Source organism: Danaus plexippus, chromosome 8 (assembly GCF_018135715.1).
Source record: "Danaus plexippus chromosome 8, MEX_DaPlex, whole genome shotgun sequence".
NCBI lineage: Eukaryota > Metazoa > Arthropoda > Insecta > Lepidoptera > Nymphalidae > Danaus > Danaus plexippus.
In genome coordinates this window covers 8,810,532-8,837,543 of record NC_083542.1, presented here as the reverse complement: position 1 = coordinate 8,837,543, position 27,012 = coordinate 8,810,532, and the positions used below count along the sequence as shown (strand labels likewise).

The 27,012-nt window shown below is 30.2% G+C and overlaps 1 protein-coding gene across 1 annotated transcript in view; it reads left to right on the top strand.

Annotated features, from left to right (window-relative positions):
* Positions 1 to 27,012, top strand: part of LOC116776297 (uncharacterized) — a 67,968-nt gene that overhangs the window by 29,478 nt on the left and 11,478 nt on the right. Inside the window, exons 2-4 of the mRNA XM_032669460.2 lie at positions 25,143 to 25,248; positions 25,317 to 25,428; positions 26,575 to 26,741. Of these exons, the coding sequence (XP_032525351.2) occupies positions 25,143 to 25,248; positions 25,317 to 25,428; positions 26,575 to 26,741 (385 nt within the window). The remainder of the gene's footprint in view (positions 1 to 25,142; positions 25,249 to 25,316; positions 25,429 to 26,574; positions 26,742 to 27,012) is intronic.

Sequence of the window (27,012 nt, the reverse complement as noted above, 5' to 3'; positions counted from 1 at the left end):
ATGTTATATTTATTTAAGTGAAACTAATATTTTTCGGATAAAATACGCGTGATTTATTTTTGTAAAAAACTACAAACTCCCGACGTTTCGGTTACTTTCCAGCAACCGTGATCACGGGCATCTCGCGTAGTTTATCCGAAAAATATTAGTTTCATTGAAATGAATAAAACACTCTAAAATCTTAAATCTCATTATGTGTTATATTTATTTTTCTTGATTTATTTGAACATTTTCAACTTAATAAATTATATTATAAAGCTTTAAATCTCTCCTCGTCTAAATGAAAAGATTTTTTTTAAACTGACTTAAAGCAAATATGCATGTAAATGCAATAATGGATTGTTTTTTTTGTGTAAATTTTTTCATATGAGTGCTATGAACCATGGCATATAATAAATCATTAATGATTTTAACAGTTAGAAGAATTATAAAATTTTACGTCTGAGAACGACTTGTAAAAAAGAGTATCAAAATTCAAGGGAGCAAATCTGTGAGCAAATTATTGTTTAGTTCGGAAAACTTTCTTTCTGAGTATTTAATTCGACGAAAAGGTAAGACCTTCAATCCATGCTTATAATCCATGATATATATTTTTTGTAATTGTTTACTTCTATAAAATAAAGTTAAAAATTACAGCATTAGAATATACTGTGGGAGAGAAGCCGGTAATAGTGCTATTAACTTTGACATACCATAAATGTTCATGACTGGTGTAATGTCAAACTGACAGACGGCAAGCACATGTACGCGGCTCATATTACACGATATTACGATGAATCCCGTTGAATAACTGCTGGCTGTTAGATTTTAAACAGGACTGTTTTGTTAGCAAAATATATTTTGATGCATTTTCTTTTTTAAAATTCAAATTAATAATACCATATAAAAAACGGTTCCATATTAAACCTTTTTTGGACATCGACTAAGATTTACTTGTTCATATCTTGATGCAAGTTATTAATAATTTTTGATTCGAACTTAGATGTTTCCAAATCCAGATAATTATTTAATTAAGCTGTTTTTTAGGCTCACACGGTTTTCTTAAAAAAATGCTTGATATTTTAGTAGATTTAAATGTTTATTTCAATTATTTTATTACCTAGCGAGATATAAGACTTTCGCGAGTATAAATTTTAAATAAAACTTATATTTTTCGGATAATACTACGCGTATTTTATTATTTTTAAAAACTACATACTCTCAACGTTTCGGTTACTTTTCAGCAACGTGATGCCTGTGATTCACATCTCGTCTGCCAAAAATGTAGTTTTTAAAATAATAAAATACGCGTAGTATAATCCAAAAAAATATTAGTTTTATTTATTATTTAGTTTTTAAAGTGAAAATATAAAATTTTATCCGTTTATAACATTATTCTCATAATAAATTTGCCACTCAGCCAAACAATTCCTTACTAGACGGAGTTACAAATGTGTAATTAGGTTTTGACTTGACTGTTTTTCACGGAAGTTATAAACCTTTCACGTTCTCAGACGTGATAAAAAATTATATACCCTCCTTATTATGTTCTGTCTATACTCTAACAACTGCTCACATAATATGATCATTATTTTGGACTTTATATACTTCATTACATAAAGTATTATTATAAGTTTAAATCCGTATGACACTAAATCTGTTCAAAATCTAATAAGTCCTACTTTTTCAAATATTATTAACTAATTATATTTCTAATACAAATATTAATAAATTATCCTACATAACCTAATCATATATAATAGCCATGTTTTCAATATCTTAGTAAGGATATAAAATTCAGAACCTCTGGTAATAATTATTCTGGAATTTAATATTTAATATGTTACGAACGGTAAAACATAAGGTTACGATTTACTTAGGTAAAATGATCTTCGAAAAATTTACCAAAACCAAAATCGTTTCTGTGATTGTTAATACTTTTAATTCAAACGATCCTGTTGACAGCTACATAGATGAACAAACTATGAACTAGTAATAACTTAATCCGACGAGAGTTAAAAACTAAAGTAATTAAAAACAAATGAGTTTGTCGGCTTCGGCTAAATTCAAATTATAAATTTGCATCCGAGATGGTTAACTTTTGAGATATAATTTATAATCGACCGTTATGACGCGCTGTGTATTCGTTATAGCTATTAAACTACTGAATCGTTAAAGTTTATGTTTCAATAAACGTAATTACATTTTGCACTATACACAAGGTTCGCTCCTTAGCCTTAACAAATGAACGTCTCGTTTGTGTCCTGTTTTATTATAGACTATGAATCAACATTAATATTACAAAAACCTATTGCAAAATTACAATAAGCTTTAAGTATATTTTTCATCCAAATGTACGTTTAAAATCCATAGCAATAAGGATAATAAAAGCGTGTAATATTCTAAAGCGATGTCGCAAACAAAGTCTTACTTAAGTGCGCGCTCGCGCAAAATTGCAACGTTCGTATGGTGCAAGTACAAGAAAAAATGGAGTTTGTTTCCTTTCAATTCATAAGTGTTCTTTTTGTTTTTGTACGTGCCTTGTTTCTTTCAAAATGAACAACTGTGTGCCTAATTAACAACACTTATGGCAAGTATTTTTTCGTGTATTATAGAACGTTTTCCGCAAAATACTTCTTCCACGTGTCAGTTATAAATGTAGAGTTTTTTATGTCGTTGAGTTTTTTAATCTGGTAACTAACCTGACAGTTTCGTATTTTCATATTATTATATAACTTAACTATAAAGATATTTTGATGATTATTCTTTTGTAAAACGAAATAATGTAGATACGTATTAAAAATCGTCAAAAAAGACAACATAAGAAAATATTTTTTTACATTTTAAGACTGTCAATTTTGCGTTTAAAAAACACAATCGTCACCGCTTGCAGTTTGGACCATATTAAAAATAAATAGATTTCTAGCAAACACACATTTCAGTTTCTGTATTCAGCAACCACAAGTAAGCGGTCAGCTTAAGTGGATTAGTGCTATATTTTTTGTGCAATCGCATTTACGTACTCATTTTTATTTTAGAGAGATTTAATTATGTGTAGTGTATGATCTTTATAAATTTTACTACCTTTCTATGTATGATTGTATTATAAGTATCTGCTTACGACAAACTATTATTTATATCTTCTTTTTTTGTTTTGATGAATGATTAAAATATTAACAAAGCATTAGATATCCGCAGTACACGTAGTCTTTAGAGAACGTCACGTACGCCTATTTTCTGTTTACCCTCATTTTATTTAGTAATTTCCTTGTAGAGGATTCCCGAGAGGCTTCAACTCAATGTATCTGTGAGTGACTACTCCGATAAAACCTGCAAATTGATCCATTTTTAAAAATTATATTTTATTGGAATATTTAAATTAGCTCTATTATTTTCTTTTTTATTGTGTATTGTATGACATTGATATCATTTTTACTTATTGATTGCTGCGTGAACATTTGATTATAAAATTTCATGTTTAATTCATGAGGATTCATTATATTTAAAAGAATTGAATTTATTAAAAACATTTTCATCATATTATTATTTTAAACAATAAACATTTATATTAACATAATAAATTCACAAGAGCTTTACGAGATACAGTCTCATGAGACCTGTCAATAAGTATTGATATTAGAATGGAGAAAATAAGTCGAAGCGATAATATAATGCTATAAATAAAACGCGAAAACAATGCGATACATAAAAAAACTGATCACAACAGAGACTAGATTGAGGAAATATGATCATCCGCTCGTTCGATCCTGATTCGTCTGATTGTCGTGGGGAGATCGTGTCATGTGATATTGTTCCGGAAATTATGTGACATGATATATCACTTCTTATTATTAATTAAAAATTATTCCATCTTAGAGTAAACCATAGCATTATAAACATTCAATCTGAATACAAATAAACTTTAATGAAAATTGTTTGCCGAGAGTAGACTTCGAGAGAAAACACAGGTGTATTGAATTTTCTTTAAGCGTCTTAAAATCTCAGTACATCTGGTAAAGAATTCAACATCCTTAAAATTTAATCGACAGACAGAAGACAGTTACTGACCGACAAAGAAATAAATGGGACAATAGAGCAGACGTAGCGGCGACAAAGGAAATAAATTAATAAAGACGCTCAACTAGCCCCAGTTTTAATTAATTACGGGTTAACTGACGCGTCGCTACCAATTCATTAACAACTGGAAAGTAGGGTTGAGGAAGCTTTAACTACATCTTAAGCGCCAATTTGCAAATGGTTCAATCTCGTGTGGGTGAAGCTGTGACTCCGATAATGTGTTTCTGGGCGTGTTAATATAATACTTCTATGTGTTTTAGAAAATACTCTCCATCAGCTATGAAAACTTGTTAGTATCTGATGAAACAGTCAGACATGAAAACAATTACTCGGAAAACATGTACACTCCGTACAATGAGACTTATAAGAATCAGGAAATCGATAAGGAAACCTTTTTTCTAGTCTTGATTTGCATTGAAAATTACACTTACTAATTATTTGTTTCTATATTAAATTACGCTTCTTATATTTTGAATTTTATTTATCTCTGAATATATAAAGAAAAACTTTGGTATACATCTGTTAATTAGTAGTTGTTTCTAAGAAGAACATAACCATGTTTTTGCTACTTTCTGTTGAAATGTTAACTTTCCATATCTTTTGTCTTGAAGTTAATTAACACAATTCCATTGAAACGTGCAGCTCTTGGAAATTATGTCGGACATATTCAATGCCACTGCGGGTTTCGCTTCAATGAGTTTTGTCTAAAATATCTAAAGCCTTATACAAATGAATTTCTTTGAACAACCCTGAATGTAACTACGTAGAATTAGTACGGCTCTGCTATTATCAAATGGAATTTTTGAATAGGTCTGAAATATTAAAAAAATTGAACTTTTTACAAAAAAAAATTCAACACAATGATTTGAAAATGTAACTTTAAAAAATATATGTTATAGGTGGGATATGTTAATGAAAAAAACTCAGCGTGAGCTAACCTTGTGATGTTACACAACCAATTTTCTGTTCAATTTAATTGATTTCTTATGCAAGCTAAGAAAATCATACATTACATTATTTTATGTCATTATTCATTAACGGATATTAAAAAAAAGGTAACTGATCAATTAACATCAAAATGAACAGCACAAGTTGCGACAACTTTGATTAGTACCTTGGTTGCTGTGGTACCCCAAAAAAAATATGCCGATACATTTACTAAGCTGCAACCTCGACTCTCAGCAGTTTATATCGCTGAGAGAAAAAATCCATATAAACATAGTTGTGAGTCATTAACCCTGTAACATGTAATCGTAGAAATCGGTAGAAATCCTAAAAATAAATCAAGCACTTCAATAAAAAGCAGACCATTTAAATTGCTGGCTATGACAGCTCCATTTCTTGCAATGCTATCCACACAAATTAAGCTAATAAACACTACACTCATTCCGACCGACCCGGGCTCGTTGCGTAACCTCACTTATCCAAAAATAAACTCTATTTATTAGAAATAAGGATACTTAATGAATGAATGTATCGATAATCCCAAATGACTAATTTTAGACGCCTCTATCCGGCTTTTGCAAAAGACGATCGATTAATCTTGTCATGAGAATTATTGATGTTACCATGGCAAGGATCGATTTGTATTCTGGTTTTCACTGGTTATTTATTTCGATTAATATATTTCATTTAATCTGATACCAAATAATATGTGATAAATACAATTCACTTACTTAGAACACAATAATATTATATACATATCTATATACGTAACTAATCTAAGCTAGCTCTTACATTAATTAGATACAGGTATTAATTTATGAAATCAAGTGCTTTAATTACTCAAATGTAGTTACAATGTCCTTCATCAAGGCCTATGAGAGTGTATACAATTAGTGAAATTAATGCGATAGTTGGTGAGGATGTTGACTGTTGGTTGCGCCTTAATTAAAATATACTGAATTGATTTTGATGAAACTTTCCTATAATGTAGCTAAAATCAGAATAATGTAAAGGCTATAATTTATGTCCTCAATCCACGTTTTTACGAGATCACATCATAATAGTCAAGTCACATCAGTAGTCAAGTCATGTGACACAGACCATATGTTAGGCAATCGATATTCATATCTTTTTTAATACAATACCAAAGATCTCTTATCATAACAATCGTATATTTAAAAAGCATGTATTTGTAGTTAACAGTTTGTAAAATAGTTGTACAACTATTATGTCCATGTAATGTGCACTGTAAAAAGACCATTAAAAAAAAACAGAAGTAGTCATTACTTGTAGATTGCTTCGAAGTTATAAAAAATGTGGAGTGGTTTTGTGAAATAACTAGGCAAATCACACTGTTTGTTTTTCAGTTCATAGATATAGTAGTAGATATTTTCAGGAAAGTATTCGATACATGCATGATTTGCAAATGTAAAAAAAATGTGCAATAGAAATACATCCTGTATAAGGTTCAGCATAACTCACTACAAAAGTTTGTAAATTATTAGGTATCCCTATTCAATTTATACATAGGCTGCTTATCCGAGGGTTATAAGAAATTATATTTGGTCTTGCAAATTGTGCACTCAACGAAATTGGTTCACATGAATCTAATGGGATCATAGTTTTAGTTGAATTGCATTCCGATTCGAAGAACAGGGGCTTTTGAAGAAAATTTCCAATACGACTGAGGGAGAATATGACGTCTTCTTATTTATCTAGTATATGAATGTTTTATTTTAATCTGGTTATACTTAAAATGTATTTCAAGTGCTTACAAGTTTCAAGATAGATATGAGAAGAGGGAAATAATATCTTAGACTTACCCGAGTAGACATTTATATAAAACTGTGTTATTCAGATTTATTTTTCGAATTTTATTGCGTCTTTGTTGACACCTTAATTTCGTGTATCTGTGTTGATAATTACTGCAAAGTATAGAAACGTCGGAAAAAATGTAAGGTCATAAAATAAGCCAATAAGACTGTTTTATATATGTAAGTGATTAAATTGTACTGGACACAGGCGTACAACTTCTAGTGATATCTTACAATAGGTCATAAGACGTATGAAATTATACCATAAAGGTAAACAATTTGTTGTTCCCAGTAGATTTAGAAAGGTTTTGTAGTAATGAAGGCAGTAATGAGCTCGGGGAGTTCTGCTATTTGATTGTAATTAGGTACTCGTCGATCATTTGTTTTCTATAAAATTTAAAAATATATTTAGATCTCTATGTAAAAATTTTGAAGACAATATATGTTTTAAACTTTGGATACTGTTTGTCTCGATATTATATCAAAGCACTGTACCGTATACAGCTTTATAACTATCAGCTCTCATATCAGTAGCAAAAATCTCGTTTACGAGCCCACTAATGGTGGCCGTTGTACTATTTAGAACGATTGTTTAGGTAAAATTATTACAACTTTATGTATAAAATACAAAATAGATTGACATCGTCAAAAATGTTTATTAAGTGATAATTCAACAATTATTATTTGTCTATAATGTGAAACTGAAAGTAGCATTTTTAAATGAGGCGTATTTTATATTGCATAAGGCTGTATTTCTCTTTGTTATTATAAATTTTAAGTTCATATTTCTCTTTAATCAGAACTGTAACACAATTTTAACGTTTATATCTGTTAATCTAATAACTAGTTGTCATATCTTTATTGTTATGCTTGTGTCGAAACATCTAATGGGAGGGTATTTCAGCAATCATGATGTTATTATTAGAGCTGACTGAGATTAACTATACCGAAGAGTTATTATCGTTTAAGCGGTTAATGGAATATCCAATTTAATCCTTTATTAACATGCATTCACACCCTTTTTTGTTTCTTTTTTTATAGAAAATAAATTATACGTTTTCATCACCTCTTGATTTAAGATATTATATTTCTGTTAACAATTTTTAAATAATTTGTGCGTAATAAACTAAATTCGAGAAAAAGCCTTGTTTATAATTAGCACATATTAGTTTAATATTAAAATTTACGGAAAAATATGTGAAAATTATATCCACGAAACTAGTTATGAAACAATGAAACCGGGCCGAGTAAAGGAGGGATTGTTTGAGTCAAGTGATGCTTGGCGGCTGTGGGTAGGATGTTGGACTAACATTTTATGTTTTTTATGAAAAAAACTTTTTTTTTGTTCGAAGACTACAATTTGTTACATCTGAATACCAAAGCTTAAATTACTAGAAGACCAGCTAACGACAATGCTCAAAAGGTTTTTTAGACCAAACAGACCATAGCCAATTTTTATAAAAAGAACTCAGTCTGAGAATATAAAATAATTATAATACTCAGTTCATTACAATAGCTGATCATGTCAAAAGAATGTAAGAAAAAAACTGAAAGTACCTTTCTTGTGTCGCCTTTTAGAAGGGACGACATCTCGCTTTCTCTTCATTTTTCTTATACATTTTATAATGTTGTCAATTTTTTAGATATTCTGATGAAAATCATGATTATATTAATGGATACCATTAATTTAACGATAAAGTGATGATTTATTACACTTTTTTTTTTTGAAAATGTGACTTTATTTGTGAAGAACATTTATAAAGAATTGTATACGTTTTTTTTGCTCCATTGTTAACTGCAACATATATCTAAGTTGGCGTTTGTCGATCACCGTTATACGGTGGTGTGCTGCAATATATTACGTTTCCAATATATTAACGTTTATTGAGTTGAGTGACCGACCACATTAATAGTTCCGAACACAGTGAAACCGTGTTACATCGATTTGAGGGCAATACCACATTGAGTACTCTGATTGCTTTATGTGGTCAAAAATTGTGTCGAATATGTTATAATGTTTAAAAAAAAATGAAGCTATTTTTATTAAGCAACAAAGCTTTTCGTAGAACATTTAATAAAATGTTTTACATGAATGAGTTGTAAGAAAAAGGGACTTTACGCCTTTTTAATCAACTCCTCCATATTCTTATTCAGTTTTTTTCACTTTGATAAAGTATATTAGAAATTGTAGATACTTTTATGATTTCTGTTTGGCTTTATACACTTCTTTGTTTCTAGCTTTTTGTTTTGTAATACTAGACAATAGACATAAAGAAAAAATAATGTCCAATAAGTAATAAATTAAATATATTGTAACACATTCGTAGTCAACAGGCCTTTGTAAACAAACAATGTCTATGTTATCGAAGCAATTTTAAACTGTTGTATGTGCCTGTGTGAATATGAAATTAAAGAGTTATTTTATCTCATTCAGATGAAATATCCAACCATTTAAATAAAGTTTGCTTGGAATACTAGGTACAAGACCCACAGGCTTTATATACATAGCTCTATTACGAGCAAAGCAAAAATTGATAATCATATAGATGTTAATATACCTACCGTTGAACATAATGCACGACTTACTTGAATATAAAAACCTTTATTTGTCGGCACAAAAGTATCAATTTAATCATTAATGATGGAATCTTAAATTGCTTCTATTGTTGGATTTCATAACATCTTCAAAAAAATCATTAATTTCAAGTCAGGCTGTTCTTCAAAAACCATTGTTATGTATTTTTAAGCTAAAATGAAAAACGATAGAGGACATTTTATTTTCTGTGCATACTTATTTATTTAATGGGCTTCATTGTGTGGGATTCATTATCCAACCTAAATATATTTTTTATGAGGCAATTTTTTAAAAGAATAGACCTTAATTATAAAACCTTGTTCGAAAATATAAATAAATACCAACAAATTTGTTGCTTATTAGAAATTATAGTGAATGGTTAAATGCCTTCGCAACTTTAGTGTTTTTTAATGTGTAAAAAACCCTTGCAGTTATATTATAATTATATGAATGATGGAACATAATTTCAGTCTACTAATCTTGTAATCGATAATTTTAAATTCACCAAAAATAAAACTCATCACGCTAGAAATTTAAAGTTGTAAAACTCACAACAGCTTTGAATTGATTGATCCTATATAACTGATTTCAGAACTAAATGTATTGTTGCAAAAAAAAGTTGAATTATTGAAAAACAGTCTGGAACATGGCTTGTTGGAGGAAACGTTAGACGGTCGTTTCAGTTGCCGCGTTTGTGTTTTGTTTCAACCAGAAACATTAAAACTTTCTAAACAACCAAACGGCTTTATATTATTCAACACTGATTAAATATTTATACTTAATGATACAGTTCACTATAAAAGTTGAATTGTTATATTTTACTATTAAAATAAAATTTTCTATTGAAAATCTCTGCTTACGTTTACATAACGAATAAAAGGGACGTATAATTATTAATTGTAACAATCTATTATTACCCATAACAATGAAACGTTTTCAAAGTAAATTAAATCTTGCGTGCTAGGCAGATGATATACTTTAGCCTGCACTGTGTCATGTTCGTCAATAGACTCGGCGTACCACATATTAGTTGCAAATATGAGAGTTAATGTAGTGTTGCACTGCACACAGCACACGTGACCACAAGCTTAATGGAATCAGAAAGTAATTTTAAAAGTATGCATATGTTTGTGTTTCATTATAAACTGGAGTTGGGTCTTTTACAGTCGATTTAACATACTTTCAATTAAATTCCTCCAGGGAGATGCGACTTGTATTTCTGTTAATAGGAAAATTCTTCTTGTTTTTTTTCCCGGTAACTGTTGTTTCAAATATGTTATAATGGATTTTTTTCGTGCATATTCTAATTTTGCATCGTCACACTACAAAAGAAGCTTTCCACGTTTATAATTTCCTTATTATTGTAAAGTGCGGCGATTCATGTATGAAAATCTGTTATATCTCCGTATTTAGTGTGACGTTGCCTTAACTTAGGTTAAGCATATTGGAGTTCAATAATCGTTCGATACCAACGATGGAGTCGTTAAATTAAAAACAATCACCTTCCAGCTTTACTTTACAGAATATTTTCACCTGATATATTCAATGTAGGTTTATAATTGAAATAACAAATGAACAATGTAGATATGTATATAAAAGGTATAACATTGAATCAGACTTACGGTAAGGTTTTGGTATTTTAGACAAAGCTATTTTTTTGTCTTGTGTATTTTATTTACAAAACAATTGGAATAAACAATCAATATTAGAAAATTCTTACATAATTAACTACAATTTCAAATACTGTTAATATACAACCATAACCTTATAAAATCTCTTATGATAGCTAACACACGAATAAAATATTATGATAGGTATAAAACTATAAATAATTGAACGGAGTTATTAATCATTATTTTTAGTCGATGCTTCAATTTCTGTTTGAAGTTAATACAATCAAAAACATTCTGCAAAGAGATAATTGTTAAGTCAATTTAAATTTTTTACTCAATAAAAATAAAGTCTTCTTTTGATATCTTCAATAGTAAGAAATTGCAAAAGGATTTCATAATATTAGCGAAAAGCTTGCCAAGAAAATTCGCTGGAATCCTGTAATTTCCTTTAAGTTACAATTATACGAGATTAATTTGAACCAGTTAGTATTTCAGCTATTCTTCTATAACGTTTTTTATTTTTATACGGAATTTTATATAAATGTTTCCAATGACGATTTAAACAATATGTATATATATATATATATATACATATTGTTTTAACATATATTGTATAGATTTTTACATATTTATGAAAAAATAAAACAAAATATATACCTACTAGACAGCCGTAAAAAACAGAAATGGTTATAGTTTAAACGGAAATTCTATTATAACTCGGAACTGATGTCATATTGACTGGACTGAAATTATTAAAGTGACAGAAATCGAAGGATCAAAAACCGCGGCTCAAAGACTTTTTGACAAGTTAATATAATTGAGAGAGTTCTTTGTATTTTAGGTGTAATAAGATTTTAAAGGAAAATCTTGGAAACCAATAAACAAATCATGTCTGAGCAAAATTTTTAGGTCACATTGGAAGAATAAATTTATAATCTCAGCAATCTTATGGAGTTCCATATCCTTTTATAGATCATAATTACACATTGCATCGTTTTTAATATTTTTATCATAAAATTATTTTTAAAGAAGATCGTTATCATATTTTTAAGAATATTTGAAAACCGGATTTTGCCGATTCTGTGCGCTAAACTTTTACTATCCTCTCTCAACCGTCCCATTTAGACCATTGTCTGCAGCCAAGCTCTTTAGCTCAAAAAAGTCCTTTCATTTAGATCATCTACAAACAAATTATATTTTTTTTGTATTTTTGTCAAGATTAATATGAATTGAGCACATACATATAACTATTTTTTAAAGTATTTGACTTATAAAAAACAAAAAATAATCTACAATAAAATAAAAGATAAGTCATTCTCATACATTAATATTTTCATCTTAAGTGAGATAAAATGCTAAGAAAGAATATTAATAAACAATGTTTCTGTTCAAATTTTAGTTATCTAAATGGATCGTATCTGGGATGTTTCTGATGGGATAGTTCTGTATGTAAAAAAGAAAAGCCTTTATTGATGAATAGTTTTTATAAAGTTATAAAAAAAAAGGCTTTTTACTCTATAAGAATCTTAAAAAATCATCTCAGCATTGTTAATTAAATATATAATTGTGTTATATTATAGTATTTATTTGTCTGGGTAAGTATTATCTGCAATCAGATTCAATATAAAATTATAATACATAAACTACTTTTCATGATTTTGCAATAAAACATAGTTTATATTCTTTAACAAAAAAAACCAGTGTCCCCAAATTCTTAAAAACATTATTTTGTTTATGTGTCCTTTTTTTACCTTAAATAAAGTGATAAGCATAAAAATTATTGTAAAGAGTCATGTACTTTTTCGTAAAAGATATAATAAATTCTGAGAATAAATGTGAAGGGGCCAAGATTATCTAAAACAGTAAATAAAAGTTACACCAAGGACGAAACTATCTTTTTGTTGGAAGTTTGTTGGAGGGAGACTCAGTCTACCTCGCGTCAGCTTTTAACTTCCGTGAGAGATAAGTTTAGATGTGTATTCTTTTATTATCTACGAGATATATATTTTATTTATTAAACATTGATATTTGAAATTTATGAGACAGGAAAAATTCCAAAGAACCATAAAGTTTATGGGTGTGTTTATTTCAAACTTTTTATATTGATTTCATACAAGTAAGATAAATTATTTGTATTGGAAAAACAAGAAATGTGTTCGTATATTTATGTGTTGTTTTAATATTATTGACATCAATATTAATAATACTAAAGTGATCGGTAAAGTGCCTCGGAATTTTGTATATTTTGGCTAGAATTTTAACAAAAGATACGGCGAGATTTCTATTATTTTATCTGTTAAAATTATCCTCAGTATACTAAGCATCAAACAATGGCATTGCAATAATGTCATGCTTTTTAGTCTCTGTACCATTGGGCATTTTAAAAGCAATGTTTTATTACAGTGCACACTCTTTGATATACATACTTAGAATTATCGTTACATTCATCGATGCTACAATCAACTTTCATTATAATAAATGGTATTTAATTAGTAACTGTCATTTAAGTTCAAAATACTCTTTGAGACGCTTTGATGGGCGAATTACTTTTAAAAACATTTCTAATTTTCTCTATATACAGCCACTTAACTCAGTTAGATGTCCTAGTTATTGAAGTTAATTTATAGAAATCAATGTGTGCTGAACTAAACCAAATCTGTGTAGCGTTATCAATGGCAATAAAAATAACTATATTTATAATGTCATCGCAAGCTCTAAACTGATCTTAGGATCACTGACTAAATGACACTTCTGGATTACGAAAGAAAAATTGTCATTAATGAACGTATATCAAAACAAAAACAATTTCCTTTCCTGTTAATGGGTCTCGACTGAAATAACTATTTATCCTATTAGGTAGTACGATTGCTATTTCGTCATTTATAAAGAAAATAATGACTCATAATATGGCGAAACCGAGATTATTAACAATCTGTCATATCATCATTCAGTCCCAGATTTTATGCTTTTCTTATTTAATATGCTACTACTATAAAGTATGTAATAGATTAATAAGACCATAACGGAACGATATACATGTATATATATTTTGTCATTAGGTATGTATATACATACTTCTGCTAGAAAATGACTTAAAGGACTTTGAAAAAATTTTATATATAACAATCTTTAGATTTATACTGAATATTTTTGTAATAAGAATTGCTGTAAATAATGTTTCAAAGGTAGAAATTAACAAAAAGTCTACGTATATTTAAAGTCGTATATTAATAAAAACTATTTTATATATTACGTACCGTTTCTATCACACGGCATCTTTACATCAATTCAATGTAGCGCCGCAGAGCCGTCCTCGCTGTACTTTGTCACGTTCTCGGGGCTTGTCATATTATAACGCTTCTTGTGTTGAAAGGAATTCTATGTTCTATGTTTTATTATTATTCTTAGATATGAAATTTTTCTTAGTAATCTAAAAATAACACTTCACTGTTCAATAACTTCTTTTGTCCATCGCCTCAAATATTAACTTCTGGCCCATTCAAGCCACAGCTGACATAAGGATTTAATCGTGTTAACATAATTTCGGTTTCTAAGAAAATAAAATGAACAAACCCACACAAAACTAAGTAGTTTTCTTAAATTTATAACTTTTCCAGACCAATTTAAACTATAAAAGTAATTAGGTAGAACCGTTTCGCTGCTTCTAGCTCTAATTTAATTAATAAATTAGAAATTAGGTTTACTGACTGTTGTATAATTGTTTTGATATGGAACACCGAAATCATTTTACAAAAAGTTTATTTAAAACAGGCTTTTGTTTCGAAATTGATGTTAGAAAACGAAAATTATAATCACCAACTTCAGTTATACGAATCGTTTTTTATATCAAGTAGTTTCTTAATAGTAATAATAATATTCTTTGTTGTTCACCCTTAGATTAACAACTACGAGGATTACAGTAGATAAAAATGTAGAACATAGTTTCATAATGAAACACATTTATTTAATATATCAAAACTTATTATCGTCAGAGAAAGAGGTGAAGGACTGTGTGTATTTTAATATTCAGTTCAATGTAGCGCATACAAAAATTCTTAACAAAGAGCCAACAAGTTTTCGTTCGTATCCTTAGTTATAATTTACGACAGTCGCAATGATTTTTTTATTTACTATTTTTATTGCGATGTGATGTGATCTATTTAAATGGAAATTTCACTGTCTGAATGAATCAAGCTATGGGCTATTATGTCAAAAAAAAGTTAAATTCTCATTGCAACTTTCCAAAGATCGGTCCTTAATATTGAAGAGGCTGTGATATGCAAGCTGCTCTCCGATTTAATAAATTTACTTTTAGTGTTTACCAAAAATAGGCCACGCAGTTAAAATGGTGTAACATTTGGAGTAATAAAAACAGTATTTATTTATTTGCATTAATATTGAGAGTTACAAAGTATGAAGTTGCATAAGTGATATCGTAAATCGAAATTGCATTCTGAAGTCACTTGGAATAATAATTTGAAGAGCTCTTATAATGAAGAATTTGCAAAAATTTTACATTTAAATAGCTGTTTGTTTTTTTTTTTGTTTTATTCAAACTACACCTAGGAATGGGGGTAGGGGGATAACAAATTGACGCGAATAACAAATGTTGCAATTTTTTTAAATTATTCTATTTAATACTATAAAATGAGCTTCCCTCATTTTGATAGTTACACTTTATAAGACTATTTTATACGAAAGAGTTAGAAATAATATTAATTATTTTATAATAAGCACATAACGACATAATATAAAAAATATAATTACGTAGCGCACTGAAAGATATCAAATACACGCTTATTTAAATGAGTAAATAAAAGTTATACCAGGTATAGAATGACATTTTTGTTGGAAGTTCAGAAAAGTGAGAACTTAGCGTACCTCGCTACAACTTTCAACTTCCGTAATGGAAAAGTTAAATGATGATTCTTATACTTCTGCAAGATGAAAATAAATAATAAATATATAAAGGCAAAACCGTAAAAAATATCACATTTAGTGTTATCGATGATTTACTGTCACATGAAAGACCATTACAAAGTTCTCTCGATTGTTAGAACAGTTGGCCGTACAATCAGTGTAAGGTTACCGGCTTGTAATTCAGTCACATCGTTAAAAGTTGACGGGAACCTATCCAGTTAATATAACTAATACATAAAAAATATTACAGAGACAATATCAAAGCAATGGTTCATTATAATTAAGAAAATTATTTCATACGTAACACAGATTTGAAAAATTCTTGTGGAAAGTAAAACGTATAAATAAACAAAGGAATAAAATAATGCCCATATTGCTTATGAAAGAAATATTATTCCTGGCTTTTTTATTACATTCCTATTCCTCAAATATGACAACAAATATATTACTTCAAAGATATCAGTTCGGAATTCAATAAAGGACAGAAATTAAATTCCTAAATTATTATAAAAATATAATTTGATTAAGCCGACGTTCTATACAAAACTGTTAAAACATATTGCTTATATACCTATTATTTAAAAACATACGTGACGGGTTTCCCTCGGGTACGGAACATTTTTATTTTTACATGAGAAGAGTAACTTTCGATGAATATTTTATATGCAATTTAAACGCCTTATTTAGTATTTAAACTACGTATGAAAAACATAAAATCTCATAAGTCGTTAGAGATATTTTATATATCCACTGATATTTTAAAATTCAATCTTCTCTCATATAAATTCTGAATATAAAACTTTTGTAAAAACAAGATATCGTGGATTGTTCGATACTCGCTATAATTTACACTTATACATTCACATCAAGATGTTTTCATTGATTGAAAATTGCTTTAAGATATTTTCAATTTATTAAAAATAATAATAATAATGAATAGATATATCAAAACAATCCCTTTCGATTTGAGAAACTCCTTCTTTTCTCCACACAGTACTCATGATTATAATTCGTGTAACAAATAAAAACGTTGACATTGGCAAAACATTAAACGATTCCAATGCGAATGCAGCCATAACTGTGTGTTTATTCTAATTCTATAATACATTTTTTATATATTTTCTTCACTTCTCTATATAAACTTACACCATGTTTAATTCCACGTCCACCCGTTCCCTTAATTCTTTTGAAAAGAGATATAAACTTTTATCTTCACAATTTAATAAATTGGTTTAAAAATTGTTCAAAAACACCTAGTATATTCTTGATTGCAGAAAATGGATAGTTTTGAACAATCACCTCGTTTGTAGTGATTATATAAATGAGATCATACAGTTTGAAATTTCAGAAGTTAGAGGCTGGGAGTAAGTGTGTCATTCCTGAAATTAGTTAGTTCCATGAAAAAAAGTGGTATTCTTTGATTAAATAAGAAAAAAAATAACAACCACCAGTTATTGTACAAAAAAAAATAGTTTTTTTTTTATCTATGTATTTAAATCAAATCGAATAAACGGAATGAAATTTTGTCCACGTATCCAGAGTACTCATTCTCATTCGGAAAATAAGATTTTTAATAAGATTTTCGTATGAAACAATTCAATGAACGAACGTGTGTAAATTAATATAAAAAACCTTAGCTCTTTTAAAAACAATTTACGAAATCTATAATAATAAAACATCAACTCACTATTGAGAAACAAAACAATAAAGCTTTGCGATGTAGTGTTTCATATCACTCCAATTAATGATACGTTATTTATGACACCACAATTTTCTTTTAATTGATTATATTGAATGATTCAGCACAGGATTATTGTAGCTATGATATCTCATTAACAGAATATTGTTTGACAATCTACATACAGTGTCAATCAAACCGCGAGCGGAACTTCAGATGTATGTATAAATTAATATTATATTTAATGAGTCATTTTATGATTTTATTCAATGTTTTTGATGCTGATTGAGTCAATTATTAATTAGCTCTCAAATAAGATATATTTATCTTTATATAGAATTTTGTTAGTGTATTTTATATATTTTCTAAGGCTATGCTTTATTTTTAAAAAGGGGAAAATCATCAAATGACCCCTCTTGTCCTGGGTGGGGCAAGAAGGAGTGGCAGACTCCTACCTTCCTCGCTCCAAGCCGGGCCGCAGTACATAATTGCGCTTGTACCCGCAACCCGGCTTGGCAACGGCTCTAGGGCCCCATCTGTGGTGGTCTGATGGCACCTGGAGGCGCTTGTGCGGTACGCTACGCGCCGTACGCTTGGGTTTGGTTCCAATCGGGCGACCAGCCACCCTTGCTCGCCGTCGGCAGATCCGCGCTTACGGTGGCTGGAGATCGTCTCGCGATCCCCAATGCCTGGAGCGACCCCTTTGGAGACTGAGGCGTGAGGAGGATCGTTCCCTCACGCGCTCCGCATCCTCCTTAGCTAGCACGATTGCTTCGCAGAAGGAGAAAACGGCTTTCCAGTGCCTCTCACTCCGCACCATGGCCTAAACTAAGACCAGGCGCGAGAGGTCGCCGTCGCCGATGGCTACCGTGAGAACACGGTGGTGCTCGGCTAAAGCGGGGCACTCCGCCACTGTATGCTTCACCGTGTCCTATGATTGGTCATTGCAATGTCGACACCCGGGCGTTTCCTCCCTCTAAATCCGAAACAGGTACCTCCCAAAACTCCCGTGTCCGGTAAGCATCTGCTTCAGGCGGAAGGTAAGGAAGCCGTGGCGTCTCTCCAGCCACTCCTCAAAGAGGAGTCTTACCACTGCGATAGTAGCGAACCCAGCCTTCGGCTGAGACAATCGTTTCTTCCATTGTGCCATGAGATCACGCTGGGGCTCATTTCGCCACGCTCTGATCTGGCGCGGCAGCAGAGTTTGGCTATGGCGACAAGCTTCAGCGCGCAAACTGAAGACGTGAGGACGTGTCTAAGGCTATGCCTAAACAATATAATCTGCCTTAATCTGTCAGACAAATTTTAAAATTTTCGTTTTTCTGATTATATATAATGTATTAAGGTAATGTAAAACTAGACAGACATTATATATTTATCTTTTGTTTGATTCATTATGATTGTATATACGTGAATTCTATTGATTTTGATCTTCTCACGATCTGAAAGTTGAAATTTAAATAATGAAACTAAACCTAAAAATAGCATTGAGTTTCAAATTACTGTATTGTATATAGAGAAGTAATATTTCAATTATTAAAATGACATTGCCAATATTCCCAAGGGCGTATCTTAAGGTTATTATTTATAATGACGTTCAAATACAAATTTGCTGTCGCATTTTTCGTGACCAATATTAAATTGGAATGTAGCAAAATTCTGAAAATATTGATAGAAAAATTTAATAAAAACTCTCTCTTGGTATTTTTAGAGTAACTGTTATTTATTAAGTTTTTAGAATTCGAGAACGAGACTCTTGGGACCCGTTTAGTTCTATACAAATCCGTTATTGTACTTCTAGGCATATCAATACTATACAAACATTGCATTGATAGATGATGAAGAGAAGCAGCTTATATTTACTTTAGAATATGATTATTTTTTTTACTAAACAAATCAAAACATCAATCCACCTATATTGAGTATTCAATATGAACAACAGAAAAATTGTTTTCATAATTACGGTAGAACTATTAAAACCAAGTCGAAGTAAGACTGCATTAAATTATTATGTTACATCCAATAGAAACCCTTTCACTATGATGATAAAGCATATTTTAGAATAAATGTTCTCAACGAATATGCTTGTTAAGGACATGCTATTAAGTAATTACTGTAAGCGGCGTGTAATCAGAAATGTCACTGTTAATTAAACAATGACACGTCTATACACGAACAAAAACTTCTATGTTTTAAACGATACAAAGATTTCATACAAATGTATCATGAGAGCGATACAACTCGATGAAGTTTAATGTTCTATATTTAAGTATGTTATCGCATAATTAGAAGTCACAATATTGAATTAAAATAAAGTCATACTATTGATATAATTAAATTGTTTCTAGCCAAATATATTACTTAATATTTATATTATTGCCATCGTGAGAACAAAAGGTATTAATTTATTACAAAATTAATGATGTTGTTATAACGATGTAATTCATTGAAAGAGTAACTTTATATTTTAACGAGCAATTATTCGGCATCAATTTTAAAACAAAGATCAAAGTTTACCAATATCATTTTAAATTACAATTTTATTAAAAAGAAATATTTTAAGAATATTTTTTGTTTAAATGAGATCTTAGATATCATTATATTTTATGTTTTACTTCTTCTTTTGTAAATAGATTTTATGGTCAATTGATTATGTTGTAAAGGTTTGTTCATTTTAAGTCAACTTCTGTATATGACAATAATAAAAAATCAAATTTAAAAAACAAATGATCAAAAATATTACATAGTTTCTTTGGGTCGGAATTTTTAATTGTTTTTTATTTTTATTTTTATAATAGTCTTAACAATAACGTTTCATCTAGCTAATGTAATTATTGTCGCGTTATGATAAATACTTATATTTCTAACTTAATATTCTCATAACCCACCAGCCCACAATAGAGCCACGTGGGCTTAACTCTATTACTTTTATAACTCAATCAAATTTACTTTTCTACTAACTATGTATCTCCTTTCGTTTTTTCTTTAACATATTTTTATGTGGTTCTCTCATCAATAAATTAAAAATGAAAAGACGTGATGTTTGCAATCATAAAATATTAATGAACTAGTTGATTGTTATATGAATATTGCTTAATATAAAGTGCTTTGCAACAATTGTTGCCTAACCATATTTGTCTATACTTCTTAAGTACTAAAATTGTGTTATTCATTATTTAAATGAATATTGTCAGTTATATCATAACTCACGTGACAGAATATGCTTTTTAAATACTGATTTGATCAACGATAGTTCAAAGAAGATACGAATAAATTTCAAATCCTTTAAACAGACTTTTCAAACTCAAAGAAATATAACTCCTTAATTTAACAACACACCCAGAGCAACAGTTATTAGTATGTTTGAAACAAGAAGTTCTTATGTTAGCCCGTTATCATCGTATATCTTAATTCAAGATTCTTAATTCAAGTTTATACTATCATATGTATTGTATAGTACTTACTCCTACATTTAATATTTGTACTATTATCCCATAGTGAGAAACTGTATTTCCAGATCGTGCTTAACATGTAACAAGTATTGCTTATACAAAAGTGACTTAAAATATACTAGTTCGTATTATAACTATAAGTGTCCGGGGAGAACAGCTTTTATATGAATAAAGAAACTTTTAAAAAGATACACAGCGTCATTCCCTTGGAAGCAATACATTTTTATACTTATTCGATGTAAAAATATTCAATGCAATGTTTTTGTAAATGAATGTGCACAATGAAATATATATTAAGGGTATTTTCAGTGAGATGTAATTATATTGAATTAAGCTCTTCCATTATTAATGTGTTCTAGATACAAAATAAAATACAATTTCGTGTTTTAAATTAAATTATTATTAAAAATTTTAACACATATTTTTACTTAATTTATTTAGGGAAAATTTGAGCAGAGTTCAGCATAAAATGATTTTCATAAAATATAACGTTTAGTTTGCCTTACAAAGTTTACGACTCCATATCAATTTAGAGCAAATTCTCATGAACAAAATCTAGACAACATTGCGTTATAACGTCTGACATCGTAAGATTACAGTTCTTCACAAGAGTTATATCGTTTAAATGTCTGTGATTTTTCTTAACTTTCTATTTTTTATGTAAATATTATTATATAATATGAATGGCTATGCAATAGACCAAGGTTATGGTATAGCCATATAAATGTATATTTTACAGTTTACTTTAGGTTTCAAATCAAGATTATAACGACTATATAAACTTTGTCATTAAAACAGTTGAGAAAGCGTTAATATAAATCTATTTTCATTTTATTATATAATAATCGATTGTTTTATATTCTGACATTCTTTGATATTGAGAGTCAGAAAAAACATCATTTGAAAACCAAAATGTGATTTATTTGATTTATATTATTTTAAGCATCTTGTTATCAATAATAATAAAAATGCTTAATACGAACGAAGGTATGTTATGCTTATGCCATTGCTACTGAATTTATTTATTGCGCCAATATGACAATATTAACAGTGTGGGTCCCATCATTAACGTATTAAAATCGAATATCAAATGATTTATCCGAGCTATCGTCACAGCCACAACTTCATTACAACAGATATATTGCATACTATATCATTAACATTTTATTAATAAAACTTTATTTACGATTACGTTCAAGCTATTCTCCCATCAATATAAGGGGTTTTCCAATAGGGACGCTTGAACTTTGACAGCTGATTGCGGCCATGTTGTTTGAGTGACAGCTGTCAAATGCAGTGTGTTATATTCATTCCGTCCTCCCAAACCACCATGGCAGGTTACAGTGTCGAGCAGCACGTGCAAATCATAAAATTGTTTTATGAAAATGGGTCTTCAGTTCGAGCAACGTTCCGCGCACTTCGCCCGTTTTACGGTCGCGATGATCGTCCTGCCGAGTCGACTATCCGTCGATTGGTGGACAAATTCGAGTCAACCGGGTCAGTTAACAATCAGCCGGTTCCCGTGCGTCAACGTAACGCGAGATCTGCCGAGAATATCGCCGCTGTGCGCGACAGTGTCCTCGAAAACCCGCGGCAGTCAATTCCGCGTCGCGCACAGGAACTCGGCCTTTCGCAGACGACAACTTGGCGAATTTTGCGTTGTGACTTGAGCCTGCACCCGTACAAGATCCAGCTGACCCAAGAGCTCAAGGTTAATGACCATAGACAGCGCCGTGTGTTCGCTGACTGGGCATTAGAGCAGTTGGAAGTTGACGCCGATTTTGGCAAAAAAATCATCTTCAGCGACGAGGCGCATTTTTGGATGAATGGCTATGTCAACAAGCAAAATTGCCGTATTTGGGACGAGACCAATCCACACGAGGTTCACCAAGTGGCTATGCACCCGCAGAAAGTGACTGTTTGGTGCGGATTTTGGGCCGGAGGCGTGATTGGTCCGTATTTTTTCGAAAACGATAATGGTGTGGCCGTCACCGTCAATGGTGAGCGATACCGGTCGATGATAACCAACTTCTTTTGGCCTGAAATCGAGAATATGGATCTGGACAACATGTGGTTTCAACAGGACGGCGCTACGTGCCACACAGCACACGCTACGATGGAAGTTCTGCACGAGCAATTTCTGGACATGGTCATCTCGCGCGGAGGCGACGTGAACTGGCCACCGAGATCGTGCGATTTGACCCCGCTGGATTTTTTCTTGTGGGGTTTTCTTAAGTCGCAGGTCTATGCCAACAAGCCGCAAACCACCGATGCCCTCAAAGTCAACATACGCCACGCCATCGATCAAATACAGCCCGATTTGTGCGCCAGAGTCATCGAAAATTGGACCTTTCGTGTGCGCGCCACCAACCGAAGCCGTGGCGGTCATTTGAATGATGTCATATTCCATACATAATGGGGTCGATAGACCTTCCAAATAAAAAAAAAAATTTTGCAAATATCTTTCCTACATGTATTTTTTTTTGCCTTTCAAAGATCAAGCGCCCTTAATGGAAAACCCTATATTATAGTCATTTTAAAACTGAGCACTCAAAACGACGACAGAAAAGTTTCGTTACAATATATTAGAGATGTATTAAGTATATTATAAAAGAAATAGTCATAATCAACATATATAGAATACTATACAAACATTCAATTCTGGAAACGACAGCTTAATTGGCAACGCTACTGGGACGTGATATCCCGGAAGACCCAAGTCCGAATCTAGCTCATGTCAATCATTTCATAGTTCTATATTAATTACCGACTTAATATTAGACCGTCCCTTAATGCTGTAATTATAAAACATTTTAAAAGTATTAAAATCTAAGTAATACAATCGAGACCTAATATAAATATGATATCATAGAAAAGCTACATTACATGTGATGTATGGCTTCCCAGAAGTCAACTCCCAGGAGCTAAACATCGTAAAACAACTTTTTCCAGCTCCATAATGTGGTATTCAGAAATATTTTGTTGGAGTTAAGTATCTAGGGAGTTTTGATGATATCGTTATAATTTTATGCTCTCTCGCAGTATTTTTTGGTATTTCGTTATCTGTTTATAGTACTGTTATAAATATTTACTAAAATCTACTCATAATTAAAAAACAGAATTCATATTGAACCATACGAATTATTTAATTTTTGTGCATTAATTAGAAACAAAAACTAGTTTTGTTTGTATTTAATGTTGTAAAAAAAAATATAATATTGTTTCTACAGTGAGAAGAGAATTTTAAATAAATATTTTTTTAGAGACTTAAAAGTCATCGTCATTTTTGCTAAATTACATACCTATGTATATTGACAAAAAACCAAAAGGCTAGTAATGCCAATTAATTTTTTTTTCTTATTATTAATAATATTTCCATAAATGATATTATTCATAAAATAGGTATAAATAGTGTTATCATTTCATTGATCCATATCCGATCCAATTTGTCACGTTCTAGAGCTGTCCAAGGCGTCCTACTTAAATAATTTTTGTAATCATATAATTTTCTTAATATCTTTGTTTATATATTCATCGCTTTATCTCTCAGCGGGATTTTTATTATTTCATAAACTTGAATAATTATAAAATGTTAAGATTCATTTCTATAAGAACAAATTATTATTTTTAAATAAAAAGCTGTACTTAAGAAAGTATTTGCCAAATCTTTTTTTTATTTCTTTCTCTTTTTAATTTTCGAATTACAGCCTCCGTTGAGATATTCCGTATATCAACTATTATTACTTGCATATTATTCCTTAAATCTGAAAACGATAGGTAACCGAAATTTTCAATTTATCTTCGACGTTCTTAAATAGCACTTGCAAATATAAAATGATTGTTTCGTATTGGGCTGAGGCGTATATGTATTGTAAATGTTATACTTGTTATGGACAGAAGAAATCAGAAGGAGAGAACCTGTACATCTATGGTTTAATTTTAATATTTGTCACATAAAAATTCATATTTGGTTGGAAGGTTCAAGTTCTAGACTCTTTCCACGTTTGAGTTAGGAAATAAGACGCCACTGTAGGCTTTTTAATATAAAGTTTATTTATTAGGAATAAAGCTAAAATATTTTTCCAACAGATTCAAAAAGAGATCACTGCAACAAGACTGTGGAGGTGTATGAAGATGTGTCGTCTCCACCGGTGTCTGCAGACAACTTTGGGCGACCGCTCACTTGCACTTACAGGTTTGTACTTAAAAAATTATAAGCTTCATGTTATGTTAAACGTATAATAATAAATTTCTTTTGTAAAGGTTTCGAGCTTTTCGAGGTTCGCCGAAGGATTGGATATTGAGAATAAGATTTAAAAAGTTCAAGGTCGGCAACCTCATTAATGGAACCACATGTCATAAAGGATACATGCAGGTACTAAATAGCATTATTTTAAAATAAATTCATTATTTATTTTTAAAAGGTATATTCGATAATGTGTTTCATTTTATTATATTTCATAATATCTGATACTTTTGCGTTGTGAACACAGACAACCACAAAAAGCAATCATTCGCGGGAAATAAAATCTATAAACAAAGGAAGCGAAATAACCAATCTGATATAAAAAATGCAGTTACGTCAGATTCTCTCCGCCATCTTTTAGAATGAGAAATTGAAATTCAAACTGTGTTGAGTCTCATTTATTTGGATCAAGAGATGTTCAAGTTTATTTTATCTTATTTTACACCCTGCTTTTAGGGATTTCAGTATAAAAAAATTGTTTTTTTTTATAGTTCTTAAAAAAAGCACCAACAAACACTTTAACTTTAGTCATACTTTCACGGTCCTTTCGGAGGTGAATAAGATTAATCGAAAGAAATTATAACTTTCGAATGTAATAATCATACATTTTGTTCTTAACTGGTTTGAATAAATAATGTCGTGACATTTCATGGGTGAAATTTTGCCGAGAGAACATAAAGTCAAAGTCTGTAAAACGAAAATCACTAAGCAAGAAGCTGTAATTGAGTTGGAGAGCGCTTTACCAATTCAACTAATTAATAAATTCTGAACTTTGTAAACTAAAAGAACTCGAGAATGGGAAGGGGAAGGGAAGCCAGGATAATGATTAGATCATTCCCCTGTCCTGATTTCAGGAATTCTGAAGTTTTGAAGCTCCCAAAATCCAATATTACGTTAACTTTTATTCATTGTACAATCAGTCCCTAGCAAAATTGTTTTTATATTAAAGATTGCCAATTTTGAGGAGATTGCTCTCTTTCAATAACTTTTAGATGAAGATACTTTTCTACAGATATTATTTTGTTGTTTTGAAGGTATATTTTAGTGTCAAAATGAAATGAAATTTATTATATTAAATTATTATTGTGACATAACATAATTGTGATATTGAATATCTTAACGTCTGTAAAAAATTAATATACACTATATATGTATATGGTTAAATTATCTAAGTAATATATTTCTATAATGATGCAATAGGAATAAGCTATTTAATATTAATTACCTCCTTATTATTACTGTTATTATTCTTACTGCTCCTGTTTTTGTTGGCAGATAGTTGACGGTAATGCTAAAACGGACGTGTCCAACAGAAAGGAACCAGGCCTGTTTTGTGGAGAAATTGAACAACCGCAGACCTTTATATCGGAGACTAACTTTGTCAAAATCGTATTCCACGCTGACAATTTCACCGATCAAACGTATTTTAGTTTTGATTCGAGGTAAACAAGTTTTATACATAAATAAATTTTGTTAATAAATTTAACCCAATTTATAATATAAATAAAAACAATGAAACTGATCGTAATGTAGAACATTAATTTAATATTTATTACCTAAGTCCACATTTTCATAACTTTGCAACAATTACGTCATCAGCTAAAACTATTTATAAATAGCAAATAAAATGTTTAAACTACTAGTAATAAAATATAATTATTACGTGCTGTAGTTTTATGAAACCACGCTTCAAGGGAAACTTTTTTCATATCG